The sequence below is a fragment of the Canis aureus genome, chromosome 8, assembly GCF_053574225.1.
Source record: "Canis aureus isolate CA01 chromosome 8, VMU_Caureus_v.1.0, whole genome shotgun sequence".
In the NCBI taxonomy this organism is placed as follows: domain Eukaryota; kingdom Metazoa; phylum Chordata; class Mammalia; order Carnivora; family Canidae; genus Canis; species Canis aureus.
Window position 1 is genome coordinate 59,532,883 of NC_135618.1, and position 14,386 is coordinate 59,547,268.

Here is a 14,386-nt window from a genome sequence, read left to right on the forward strand (position 1 = left end):
GCCATGTGGATTCTGGGGTAAGGAAGGGTTGGTTCATCAGACACCCTGTCAGTATAATCCTTAGTTTTATTCTCTGTACCTTCCCACTGATGCCCATGCCTGCCTAAACTTACCTTGGGAGTGGGGATCAGTATTTTGCATTATTTTGGTAAATTCTTCATCCATTCGTTCCACCAAGGTTAAGATACAGCCACGGACACGCAGTGGCTAAAGGCGGTAGTAAAGGAGGAGCAAATAATTAGCCCAGATCTCAGTGCCAGACTTCGACCCCTCTGTCTTCACTGAGCCTTCCCAAGACAGACAATATACGCTTCCGATTAGCCTCCAATTTCTCTTTACCTGGTCAGCATTATGAAGGTTCTCACTTTCCTCCAGGATGTTCTCTCCAACAAAGATGTTGGGGTTTGCAAACAGGATGTCCATCAGCTCATTGATACAGTCCAGGCACTTCTGCCACATCTCAGGCTGTCAAGAGAGCAGAGGGCCGTCAGAGGCATGAAGGCGGAAGAAGCAGGGGCCTCCCAAGGGCCCCTTCATCAGGAATCCAGTCAACTACCAAGACGGCCTCCACAGCCCTCAAGTTTTATGATACCAGCATCCTCCCCCACCCCGGCCCCCCCAACCAACCCATCAGCTCAGCTCTGGGATGCTCCTCTTCATTGCCCTCACCTTCATGTACGTGGCTAGGTTCGGGTTGTAGTCATAGAGAGAGGCAATGATATTGAACTTGATCTTTACTATGACGCCCTCCCCCAGGTTGTTTTCAGACGCAATCTGAACCAATAGCTGTAGCAGTTCAATCTGGGCTGCACTGGAGAGGAGCAGAAGAGGGTGAGGCATCAGAGACAAATAAAAAAACCTCATCCTGTCATGCAGCATGCCCTCCTCAGACAGCAAGGCGGCGTTATTCCCACCACCTGCATACTTGCTTCTCCTTTATAAATTCCAAACAGAAGCAGCAGTAATGCTAACAATCTGCCATCCTCTTCAGTTACCAAACAATTAAAGAAAGTGAGCATTATTCCCATTTTACAGTTGGGAAAATAATCCCCAAAGTTTAAGTGACTGTTTTAAGATCAAAAGGAGAGTAGGGGGGATGGAAAAAAACAAAAAAAACAAAAAAAAACAAAAAAAAAACAGAAGGAGAGTAAACAGCAGAAAATGGACAGGTATGTAAGTATTTTCCAAGTATACCATTCCTTCAACAGTAGCACACACAAATCTTCCCAAACTGCTATTTCCCCACCAACCTTCATCCATGTTTTAGAGAAAAAAAGAGCATTCACCCTGTAATCTCACAGGCCCATGAATCTTACCGATCTGTTCCCTTCTTGCCTCGTGCCTGTAGGATCTCATTCAACTTCTTGATGACAACAGCGTGGGTGATCTCGGTTCCCTTGGCAAACATTTTTGGCTTCTCCTAGGCAACACATGTACTATCATGTACAAGCTGATACAATCCCATTCTTGTGCTAACTTTTCTCCCAAACCAACCGGGGGAAATCTCTCCCAGACAGCTTCCCAATTCATTTTATTTTTTTATTTTTTTTTTTTTCCCAATTCATTTTAATATTAAAGCCCAGGGTGCTTGGGTGGCTCAGCTGGTTAAGCGTCTAGGTCTTGGTTCTGACTCGTGTCGTATCTCTTGGGTCATTGAACCAAGCCTCGCATTGCACTGTGCACTCAGCACAGTCTACTTGAAGATTCTCTCCCTTCGCCTCTTTCCCCCATTCAAGCGCACACGCATGCTCTCTCAAGTAAATAAATAAATCTTAAAAAAACAAAAACAAAAACATAAACCCAAAAAACCAAAAACCACAACACTAAAGCCCTCACCTTAACAAGGGGCACTCCACCCCGGACCCTTTCCCACTCCCCGCCTTCATTGTCTTCCTCTTCCTCATCCAGGCGCTTAGATTTCCTATCGTGCTTCTTCTTGGCTTTGTCCTCCCGCTTCTTCTCAGCTGCCTTCTTGTCCTCCTCTGTGGTGGGGGCCCTGCCAGGAGACATGGCAGATGATGAAAGACCAGTCCCCACTCCACCTGAGGCATCTCCTTCCCATGAACTTCCTCTTTTTCTCCAATAAGCCCTGGGTTCAAATTACACTCTAGAAGTAAGCTAGAGTTAACCATAACCATAACCAAAGCAAGGATTATCAAGCATGTGAATCTGCCAGATACTTACCAAGGCCTGTCACCGTATCACACCCACTAAGAAAATCCTACGAAAGGAACAGTATGGCCTGGTCTAATAAGGCAAAGGGGTAAATTTGGCCACTGCAGACATAGAAACAGCCTGCCATGCTGCCGCACAGCCAACCTCTCAGGTTTTCCAGAGAAAATTCAACCCGTAAGTGACATAGTTATTCTTTTAATACTAGTTGCTCTATTCTAGACTAATCTTTTTACCAGTTACCAACTAATCAGTTCGAAATTAGTGTAAAAAAATTTGCTGTTCCCAGACTGGCTCCTCTCCCCTTATGAGAATTAAACTAAATTCTGAATTTAAAAAACAATTGTTCAAGACAACAAAATTCCCTCACAAATTCCAAAAAGATCACTGGCTATCCCAAAGTGGTCTTTGACCACTTGGTGTCTGAAACCATTTCCAGATTTGAATACTTAAATATTTAATACTTCTAAATTATCTCAAACTTCATATACTGATGAGCAAATCTTTCCAGACAAACTCAATAGATACTCAAATTATAATCCTCATCAACTGCCATTTAAACATCTACAAATAAATTTCATTTTAACTGCTTAAAAGGTCTGAACGTGTTTTATTATAATAGTTTTATTTATAATAGTTTATAAATTTGCCAGCTGGATCAAACTTTTCCACTTGCCAAAGAATGTATGCCATAATCCCACAGTTTTCAGGTTTTTCCCCTGTACTACTGCAATACTCTCTTTAATGACAAAAGCTCACTTTATAGGAAAATCCTTTGCAAACACGAAACATTTGCTAAACTGAAACCTCTTGGTCATATCCCTAAAGCTCTGAGAATATCAAAAAACCTACTGCAATTTTAGAATCAATGCTGCTTAAACTTCAAAAGAACTTAATGTTTCTAGCCTAAAATTTTACTGCTAGCCATAAGGATATCAGGATTCACACTTCAAAAATGACAATGAACTCTCACCCTACGAAATTCCTTTTTTTTCTTCAAGATTTCATTTTTAAGTAATCTCTATACCCAACATGGGGCTCAAATTCACAACCCCAAGATTAAGAGTTCCATGCTCCACCAACTGAGCCAGCTAGGTGTCACTTTCACCCTATAAAATTCTAATTAGACTAAAACTTGGCTTGATAGATTATACCTTGGTATATTTACATCTTGTTAGAAATTAGAAAAGTAATGTTTATGCTCTCAGTTATACATCAAATCGATGCAAGCTACTTTTCCAGTAGGACATCACCAAATAAACTTCTATTAAAATATGTAGCCGAGGGGAGGCTCAGTGGTTGAGCCTTCGGCTCTAAGCATGATCCCGGCGTCCTGAGATCATCCCACATCGGGCTCTGTGCTCGGTAGGGAGCCTGCTTCTCCCTCTGTCTGTGTCTCTGCCTCTTTCTGTGTGTCTCTCATAAATAAATAAGTAAAATCTTAAAATAAATAAATATGTAGCCAAGAGACTAAAGATATTAAGAGACAACCAACAGAAGTTAGCCCTAAAAACTATGCTGAAAATGATCATTCCAGGTCCTCTTAACAATTACTGACTAGAGCCCCTATATACTCTTGTTAGCATCCTAACAATTTAGACATTCAGTCCCACCAGAGATTTATCCTAAGGTCTACACACATACACAAACACAAAATGGCCTCCAGAAGCCAGTTAACTCTTAGTAGTAGGCAGCATCTCTGTGAAATTCCACAGGCCAATAATGCTACCAGAGGTAAATAACTTCCTCCAATACATCCTTCAAATAAAGGGTCATATTCAAGACAACACTTAAATTTTACGTGTCTTCCTCCTCTTTCTTAATCTTTTTTTTTTTGCCTTTTTCCTCTATTGCTGACTCTATCAACAGTTAAATATAACCCAAATTTCAAACAAATCTTGATTGCTCACTGTTGAAAGGCATCAAGAGGACACGACTGCCGGCTGACCCTTGAGTTGGCCATTGGCAACAGGAAGCCCCTCCCTCACCTTCTGCCCTGTCCTTGGGATGTATGTTCTGCCCATCATTCCTACCCCAGGGGCTGTTTCAAAAACATACCTTGTGAATAACATGTTAAAACCATCCGGACTGTATATTTGACACTGCCTGGTAAAGACCTCTATGTAAACTTTTATGATTCTGGTGGTTGGGTGTGAAGATGTACTAGCCTTGTGGCTTCCAAGAAAAGTCTCATCTGTTAGTTCCCTTGCTTATTAAAGCAGCCACTTGCAGCCATCTGCCTCTCTCTTTGGTTTCTCCCTGCCAGCCAGGTACTAGGGCTGGTTTCAGATTTCACCCTCAGAACACCCAAGGTGGTGAACCAACACTCGCATCTGATTAAAAGTCTAAGTCTGGGGTGGCTCAGTGGTTTAGTGCTACCTTCAGCCTAGGGCATGATCCTGGAGACCCAGGATGGAGTCCCATGTCGGGCTCCTTCCATGGAGCCTGCTTCTCTCTGCCTGCTTCTCCCTCTGCCTGTGTCTCTGCTTCTTTCTCTCTCTCTCTCATGAATAAATAAATAAAATCTTAAAAAAAAAAGTCTAATGTGATATTTTATCAGAAGAGATCCAAGACACTGGATTTCATCAGTTTGTACTTAAGAATTACCACCCCAACTACAAATTTGGAAATATTAATGTGTGATCCAGTAATTTACCTCTAATGTCTATATAGTAAATCAACATTTTAGCCCCAAACTCACACTAATAACTTCCTTAGCTAAGAATTAATTAATCCTAAGTAAAACCCATAAGAGTCAGCCAAGACCACAATAAAGATATTCAATGAGTAACATCTTACTGCACTTGGAGAAATATTTTGGAAAAATATGGCAATTAAGAAAATAGTCACTTGGGCACCTGGGTGGCTCAGTGGTTGAATGTCTGCTTTTGGTTCAGGTCATGATCCTGGGGTCCTGGGATTGAGTCCCACATCAGGCTCCCTGCGCATCGGGCTCCTCGTGGGAAGCCTGCTTCTCCCTCTATGTCTCTGCCTCTTGATGAATGAATGAATGAATGAATGAATGAAAGAGAGAAAGGAGAGGAGAGGAGAGAAGAGAAAAGAAAGAAGAGAAAAGAAAGAAAGAAAAGAAAAGAAAAGAAAAGAAAAGAAAAGAAAAGAAAAGAAAAAAAAGAAAAGAAAAGAAAAGAATAAAGAAAAAAGGAAGAAACTGGGTGGCTCAGTTGGTTAAATGTCTGCCTTCAGCTCAGGTCATGATCCCAGAGTCCTGGGATTGAGCCTCGCATTGGGATCCCTGCAGGGAAGCTTGCTTCTCCCTCATCCTCCATCCCTCCCCCAGGCTTGGGTGCTCGCACTAGAATCTTTAAAAAAAAAAAAAAAAGAAGAAGAAGGGACACCTGGGTGGCTCAACAGTTGAGTGTCTGCCTTTGGCTCAGGGCATGATCCCAAAATCCCAGGATGGAGTCCCATATCAGACTTCCTGCATGGAGCCTGCTTCTTCCTCTGCCTATGTCTCTGCCTCTCTACCACTGTGTCTCTCATGAATAAATCTTTAAAAAAGAAAAAGCCACTTGAAAAAGAAAAGCGATTTAAAAGTTCACTAAACGGATTCCTTAAGGCATTCCCATAGATAGACTTATCCTGATTACAAAATTAAATGGAACAAAAGCTCTAATGTTTCTTATAATATCTGTGATTATCCTCGTATTTTCAGCCCAAATCCACTACCTAATGTCCAAGTCCCTTAATGTTGCCAGACAGCCTTATTCCATACCAAAAAGAGACAGAAGCTCTTGAGATTAAACCCATTCCTTTAACCAAAAAAAATGAAAGCTGAAAAAATGTGATGAAGAATAAAGTATAGATTGGTTTAATATGGAGACACTGAAAAAAGATCTTGGCAGACATTATGGAAACAGACGGTTATGCTTCTAGAAAACCCATTCACAACACTAACCCTGGCTGGCTTAGCTAATGAGAAAATACGTGTGATCAAAATTCACTGTTCCCATACCATCTGTGGTTTCTCTCTCCTTGTTCTTTTTCCTCTTATACATATCTTGCTTTGGTCTTGGTTTGGAAATCAACCTTAAAAACTGGTTTTGAGGGCAGCCCTGGTGGCTCGGTGGTTTAGTGCTGCCTTTGGCCCAGGGCCTGATCCTGGGGACCTGGGATCGAGTCCCACGTCAGGCTCCCTGCATGGGGCCTGCTTCTCCCTGACTGTGTCTCTGCCTCTCTCTCTCTCACTGCATCTCTCATGAATAAATAAATAAAATCTTAAAAAAAAAAAAAAAAAAAAACTGGTTTCGTGACACAAGTAAAACAGTCTCTGAATTATTCTTTGACATAAAGTCAAATTCAATGTCAAAGACCTTTGAGGATGCCATCGTTGACCGAACCTGTCAACTGGAATTTTAACTCAATCTAATTCTAGATATTTTAATTAAGTATACAAAATAAAATTTCACTGGCTTAAAATATATATCAAGGGTAATCTCTAAAAGGATAGCATGTAACTTCCAAACCAATACAGAGGAACACACTAAGAGGGAAAAAAAGAATACAATCTAGACATGGCTTAAGAAGTAGAAAAGTCAGTGAGAAAGAAAATAGAAGATAGGATTAACCTCAATTATTAAGTGAAAAGCCAAATCCCTCTCAATTACCGTAACACACTGTGTGATTCCATTTACATTATATTCTCTACAGAGGGTGAATTTATCTAGAGACAGAAAGCAAATCAGTGGTTGCTGGCTGGGGTGGGTGGGGTGGGAGCAGAGGACAACACCAAACACACACGAGAAAGACCACTGCATGATCAGAGGTTTGGAATTTTCAGCCTCACCATGACTAGGAGAGAAACAAGGGCTGAAAACAGAGCAATCAGTGAGTACCGACTTAACTGATCACACATTTTTAATAAAACCTCTATAAACATCCCCAAATGATGACGTTTGGAATGCTCCGTGGTTGCTAAACACACTGTGGTGCCAGGAGTGTGGTGCATCCAGATAGGGCATGGAAGCTCTGTGCCTGTTCTCCCACACCATGCCCTGTGCATCTCTTCCACTTGGTTCTTCCTGAGTTGTATGTACCCTTTAAAATAAACGGGTAATAGCAAGTAGAGCGCTCTCTCAAGTTCTGTGGATTGTTCTAGCAAATTATCGAAACTGAGGAGGGCAGGATCCTGGGTGGCGCAGCGGTTTAGTGCCTGTCTTTGGCTCAGGGCGTGATCCTGGAGTTCCAGGATCAAGTCCCACATCAGGCTCCCTGCATGGAGCCTGCTTCTCCCTCTGCCTGTGTCTCTGCCTCTTTCTCTCTGTGTCTCTCATGAATAATTAAAAAAAAAAAAAAAAAGGAAAAGAAAAGAAACTGAGGAGGGAGTTGTGGAAACTCGGAATTTATAGCTGGTTGGTCAGAAGTACAAGAGCCAAACCTGGGTCTTGCCACTGGTTTCTTTCTTTCTTTTTTTTTTCAGTGTATAGTTTATTTTTTAAAAAGATTTTACTTATTTATTCATGATAGACAGAGAGAGAGAGAGAGAGAGAGAGAGAGAGGCAGAGAGAGGCAGAGAGAGAAGCAGGCTCCCTGTGGGGAGCCTGACGTGGGACTCGATCCAGGATTGCGCCCTGGGCCAAAGGCAGGCGCTAAACCGCTGAGCCACCCAGGGATCCCCTTGCCACTGGTTTCTGAGGTGGGGGCAGTACTGTAGGGCTGAGCCCTTAATCTGTGGGGTCGGCAATAACTCTGGGTCGTTTCAGACTGAGCTGCATGTGGAACACCACATTGATGGCCAGAAAGTTGGAGAACCGGTAGGTGTAAGGAAAAAAAAAAACCCGCAGAGATGGTGTCAGAAATGCTATAAACAAACACATCAGATATACATGCCTCCTGGGCTTGACCAGTCAAGTGGAACACAGAGTAAGAAAGGCTTCTCAACAAAAAGGTGACTGCAGGATTCCTACACTTCCCCACTATGGCCCAAGGCACCACTTTTTTCCTTACTTTTTAAGGAATCTTGAAGCTAGCACTGTCTGCTTCCCTTCTTCCTCCTCTGAGTCAGAGTCAGAAGATGTGGAACCCGTATCCCAGTCTTCATCATCTTCTGAGTCTTCTGAGTCCTCCTCATCATCCTTAGAGAAATAAGAGCATCAGCAGGAAAAAGGCTGGAGACTGACTGGTTTCCCTGCCGGCACAAGTCCCAGGAATTTTCGGGAGCAGAATAAGAGTAGATACTCAAGAATGATCATATGAAGAGCTGGACTGGGCCACCAAGACCCAGAGAGAAGTGCAGACTTGCTCCAGGGACCCACAGTTCTCCGGGGGGCAGAGTGGGGTCTTAAAACTACTGCCCCATGTTTCAGGGCACTCAGTGCTCTAATCCAAGACAAAGCCTGTTCTCAAACCAGGCTCCACTAAACCCTATCTCTCCCAATCCTAGGGCTGTCAGTCGTCATTTCCCCCAGGAACTTGAGAATGGTCCATGGCAGGCAAATCGCCCTTCATAGTCTCACTGTGGCTCTTACCTCCATCTTTTTGAGGAACTTGCGACTCTCTCCAGAAGGAGCTTCTGATTTCTTCTTTAGGAAAGCTGCAGCACTGACTCCGTCCTCATCCTCATCCTCATCTGAAGAGCCTGGTGGGAAAGGAGAGAGAAGAGAGAGAGAGTGATGAATAAGGCAGAAGGGCAACCAAGAAAGCAGGCCAAAGGATCCCCTGACTGTGAACTCGTAATCATTAGTAGTGAGGGTCCCCCTCACCTTCTGAATCCTCCTCGTTCTTCTCGGCGTCTTCGTCCGCAGACTGCTCAGGGTTCTTAACAAGGGAGATGTGAGAATAATAAATGATGCCTGCCAACCACTGCCCCATCCTCCCTATTCTCCCCCTCCACCCTAGTGCTATGTGTCCTGATTCCTTCTCCAGTTACCCCTTCCATTTGCAAATACTCTTCTGTCTCTCTTGGGGGGGATCACTGTCCCCACAGTTCAGAAAGTCTATCTCTAGCATCCTCACCTGCTTGTAATTTGTAATGTGGGACTCGAAATCTCGGTTGTATTTTCGGATCTTCTGGCGTAGGGTGCTCAGGGCCTTGGCATTGTTCTTGTTCATCTTCTTCTTCCCTTCCTTATCCTCCCATAGCTAAAGGACAGGAGAGGGGAAAAAAGTAGAATAGGGATGTGAGACTACACAGTATTACCTAAATCTCAGGCTTATGGGACACCTGGGTGGCTCAGCAGTTGGGTGTCTGCCTTCAGCTCAGGGCATGATCCTGGAGTCCCAGGATCTGGTCCCACATCGGGGTTCCTGCATGGGGCCTGCTTCTCCCTCTGCCTATGTTTATACTTCTCTCTCTCTCTCTCTCTCTCTCTCTCTCTGTCTCTCGTGAGTAAATAAATAAAATACTTATAAATCAATCAATCAATCTCAGGCTTCACCGCAACCATGATGATGAGTTTTGCTATCTGTACACCATCTGTACTGCTTACCAACTGCATTTATTAGCTTATTTTTAAAAAAGATCCTTTGTATTTCACCACCAAAGGGGGGAAAAAAACCCCACAAACAAGAATAGGAAAATAAGGGACTAAAATTCTTGACCAAAAAAGGTCCTGGACTCTCCTTGCTTCACCCCTCTTTTTCTCAGGCTCTAGGAACTACTATATGGATAGCAAACAACCAAGAGGAGACAGGACCCCTGGAAGTGGGTTAGGACCAGGCCCCAGGTCCACAATCCCCTCTGGATCCTCTCTCACCTGCAAGCATCATACCTCATTAAGATAATCCTCTAGATCAGCCAAGATGCGGATATAGAACCGGGGGACACCTTCCTTGTCCACAATGCTCTTAGCCTTCCCGTATGCTTTTCCCAGGAGCTCAAACTCTTCCAGGCACTTGGTGACATCCCGAATCTTCATGGCATTACGGATGGTCCGGATGAGATTGGTCAGCTCCTCAAACCTGTGTTGGAGCCCAAAACCACATTGGACTTGCTCACCAACATCAGAAAACCCACTACTGCTACAGAGATTCCCCATGATCTGGCCTCCCCATGGCCTCACCTCTTGTCCTTGGCACTTCGGACAACTCTCTTGGTATCTTCTTCATCCTCACTCAGCAACAACGGCCTGTTTAAAAGAACAGACACCATTAACTTCCCTTCCTTGCTCCAGTCTTTTCAAGTGATCTCTATTTCCCTTCTCAGTGAACCCAAAAGAACAAAAATACTCAAAAAAAACAAAAAACAAAAAACAAAACAAAAAAGAACAAAATTACTCAAGCCATCATACCACGCTTATCCTTAATGCTTCCTCTTCAAAACCTCATCATATACAACTCACTCATCTAAGCCTACTTCAGGTATGCCATTCTGTCAAACACTGTTACATATACAAAGAGGACCATCTCCATCCTCTCAAAAATAAAGCTATTTTCTGTGTCAGAAAACTAATTACACAAAGACACAAATAACTAAGCACTGAAAGAAATCAAGAAAAAAGGGTACTCCAGCTAGAATGAATGGAAAAGGCTTTAAGAAGGTGGTACTTAAATTAGATCACAGAAAGCAATGTTTCCTGGATTGTGAGAGGCCATGGGCAAGGAAAAAGTCCCAATGGCTTTTAACACCTCCACTACTAGCACGTTTCTTTAGTAAGGAAAGACTATACTACAGCCATATCTCCATTCTTTTTCTTCCTGTTTTATTAATTTACCAATTATTTTGTATTTTAAAGTAAGTGATGTTGGTTTTTCCAATTGTGGCAATAATAAAAAATCATATTCCGGAGGATATATGTGCATATGTATATGTATTATTAAACAGTGGCACAAGAATATAGAAATGTGCAAGTGGCATGTATGAAGTTCAAGAAACAACATTCCAGTTTCAAAAAGTGAAAAGAGTTTTTATTTTGCAGAGGCAGGGGATGCAGTTGAGTGTCTGTCTTTGACTCAGGTCCGGAGTCCTGGGATCGAGTCCCGCACTGGGCTCCCCGCGAGGAGCCTGCTTCTCCCTCTGCCTGTGTCTCTGCCTCTCTGTGTGTGTCTCCCATGAATAAATAAATAAAATCTTTTTTGCAGAGACAGGAGTATGCCATTTCAGTAAATATCAGAAACAGGACAATAGATAACGATGAGCCAGCCCTCAGTACCAGGTGGCGGGGCTTCAGGAGCCACATCGAGCAGCTCTCAAATACCAAGTGAGCATTTTGGATTTCTTGTGAGCAGGATTTTTTTGGTGGTAAGAGGAACTGAGAACTTTTGGAGTCCGATGCCGAGCGGAGAGGTGGTACACAGGCTGTGAACACGCAGGCCAGTTACGAGGCTGATGCAACAGACCCAGCCAGTGGGAAATCTCTTCTGACTCCGACCCCCTGCGCCCGGCGGATGGACTCCCACAATTCACAGCACCCTGAAGCGTGAAGGTTGTCCCTTCGACGCTGCTCTGGCCCCTTAAACTCCCGCCGCCTCCTCCATTCCCCTCTCACATACGCGGCCTTCCCGAGCACTCCCCGACCGGTCACCGCGGCGCAGGCCCCCCACTCACTGTTTGCCGTAGTTGCCCCCGACAGGTTTGGTGACGAGCTCTTCCCCCGACAGAGACGACTCGGACTCGCTGTCCGAACCGGTGGTGAAAAACCGCGACATGGCGACGGCGCTGAGGCTGCGGCGGGCGCAGCGGGACCTGCGGGAAAGCTGGAGTCACAGACCGCAAGAAGGGGCCGGGGTCGCTACTTCCCGACCTCTACTTCTCACCATCCCCGCAAATACCCCGATTTGCATCCCCACCTCAAAGGCCAAGGCCCGAGAAATACAACCCGTCAGAGCTCGCGAGTCACACCGCGAAGCCGCAACAGCGGAAATACGAAAAGAAGGAAGGCGGGGCCTCTACGTCATTTCCGGGAGAATGACGAACTATACTGGTGACTACAACTCCCAGCGGTCTTCGCGCCGGAAGGGGCGTGGACAGGCTTGACGTAACCTTGGCAGGTGGGGCGGTGCCTGGAGAGTCTCAAAGCCTGTCGCGTTTTGTTACTCGCACGAACCACCTGCGGAATCAGAGTTTCAGGGCCAGGAGTTTACTTTCTTATAAAGCTCCCACGTAACGCTGAGCTGCTAGGTTTTGGAGCTAGGGCTTTAAAGCAAACTGAGAATCAGACTTTGGATTCAAATCCTGGATCCCCACTTTGTGTAAATTAGGGAAATTTCCTAACCTCTCTGTGCTTCATTCTCCCCACCTGTAAAATGACAATAATAGCACCTACTTCATAGGATGTAAGAATTAAATGACTTAGTATACGTGAAGCATTTCGGACAGTGCCTTGTACATAATAAGCATATAATAAATAATTAGCTAGTATTCACTCATTACTCCACAGATACTTATTTACTGAGCAGGGTCCGAGGCGCTGGATACATTAGTGAATAAGATAGAAATGGTAAAAAAAAAAAAAAAAAAAAAAAAAAAAAAAAAGATAGAAATGGTCCCTGACTTCACAAGGAACTCATATTATATTGGAGTGGCATAAATTAACAAACAGATAATTTCAGATAGTAATAAGCTCCATAACGATATTAAAGTAACTGGTTAGATGGAAAGATTATTTTGGATAGGAAGGGCAGAGCCTCTGAAGAGGTGACATTTGAATTGAGATCCAAATAACAGAAAGAAGGGAGCCATGCAGATAGTCTTCTAGGGAAAGAGCACTCCCAACTCTTCTTCTAGGAAAAGGGAAACAGCAAGTGCAAAGGCCCTGAGGCAGAAATGAACTTGGCCAGTTCTGGGAATAAAGAGAATGCCAGGGCAGCCCGGGTGGCTCAGGGGTTTATTGCTGCCTTCAGCCCAGGACATGATCCTGGAGACCTGGGATCAAGTCCCACATCAGGTTCCCTGCATGGAGCCTGCTTCTCCCTCTGCCTGTGTCTCTGCCTCTGTGTGTGTGTGTGTCTCTCATGAATAAATAAATAAAATATTTTTAAAAAGATAAAGAGAATACCAGTGTGCTATCAGTGAAGTGAGCAGGCATTAATAGCATAGAAGTAGACAATACTAGGTCATACAGGTCCTTATAGGCCTGTGGATTTAAATCCAGGTGGGTTGAAGAAACCATCAGCACAGGGACTGTTTTACATTTTTAAATGTAGTTCCATTCATTCAGTATTTGCTGCATCTCTGGGCCTGCATTTAGTTGGAGACAGTGTTATCCTGAAAGAAAAGAAAAGAATTAGCAGACTGAAGGGAAAGAAGGAGACTATTTTGGGTAGAAAAATAGTGTGAAAATCCTGGAGACAGGAAAGCCCAGAGCACAGTCAGTGGCTGGTATATTGGGGTTAGAATGTGTCAGGGCCTCTCCACATGTCTTGGATTGTCACCCCTGTTCTTCCTTTCCCCTTCTCTCTGTCTCCTTTTTTCCTCTCTCCTTTCCTCCCTTCTTCCCTCTCTCCCCACAGATCCACTTGATTCTGATACCAACCTCTTCACCTCCCCAAATAGAAAAGGAATGCACAGAAATTGCTAAGGGAACCCAAGGTAAAGGGGAAAGGAGGTTGAATGACATAAAAATCATTGTCACTGAAGATGAAGAAATACAAATTCACGCTAAAGGGAAGTCATTGATTTTAGAGTGGCTTCTTGTTACTCCCAGGATCCTGAGAAGTTGCAAAGAAAAAATCATACTGAACTCTATTTTCAACTAGTTCTTTACTAAGTCATGAAAAATTTAAACTTTACAGGGAGCCGGCTTTCTTAGTGAACTTTTTATTGAAATGGGACATAGGTTCAGATAAATGATAGGTCATAGGTATACAACCTGATGAGTTTTCATAAAAGTGAGTCCACTTCTGTAACCAGCACTTACATCAAAAACAGGACATGACCAGATTCCCCCCACTTCCATGTTCTCCTCATGTATCCCTCTCCAGTTACTACTCAGCAGGCTTCTTAAATTTTATTTTTTATTATAAAAATTTCAAGCCCAGAGATAAGAATAAAGACTATTCTAGACGCACCTGGTGGCTCAGTGGTTGAGCATCTGCCTTTGGCTCAAGTCATGATCCCAGGATTCTGGGATTGAGTCCCGCATCAGGCTCCCCACGGGGAGCCTGCTTCTCTCTCCCTCTGCTTATGTCTCTGCCTGTTTCTCTGCGTCTCTCATGAATAAACAAATAAATAAAATCTTTTAAATAGATGATGATTCTAATGAGCATCCATGTATCTGCAATCCACCCAGTGTTGTCACAACTTTTTTTTTTAATTTTT

The 14,386-nt window shown here is 43.7% G+C and overlaps 1 protein-coding gene across 1 annotated transcript in view; it reads right to left on the reverse strand.

The window, feature by feature from the left end:
• Nucleotides 1–12,042, reverse strand: part of LOC144319281 (eukaryotic translation initiation factor 3 subunit C) — a 22,529-nt gene extending 10,487 nt beyond the window's left edge. Inside the window, exons 1-13 of the mRNA XM_077907186.1 lie at nt 11,917–12,042; nt 11,675–11,812; nt 10,191–10,256; nt 9,900–10,089; nt 9,145–9,270; nt 8,892–8,946; nt 8,658–8,767; nt 8,137–8,264; nt 1,837–1,996; nt 1,317–1,420; nt 670–811; nt 340–465; nt 114–207 (exon numbers count right to left, since the gene is read on the reverse strand). Of these exons, the coding sequence (XP_077763312.1) occupies nt 114–207; nt 340–465; nt 670–811; nt 1,317–1,420; nt 1,837–1,996; nt 8,137–8,264; nt 8,658–8,767; nt 8,892–8,946; nt 9,145–9,270; nt 9,900–10,089; nt 10,191–10,256; nt 11,675–11,775 (1,402 nt within the window). The 5' untranslated portion in view covers nt 11,776–11,812; nt 11,917–12,042. The remainder of the gene's footprint in view (nt 1–113; nt 208–339; nt 466–669; nt 812–1,316; nt 1,421–1,836; nt 1,997–8,136; nt 8,265–8,657; nt 8,768–8,891; nt 8,947–9,144; nt 9,271–9,899; nt 10,090–10,190; nt 10,257–11,674; nt 11,813–11,916) is intronic.
• Between the last annotated feature and the right edge of the window lie 2,344 nt (nt 12,043–14,386).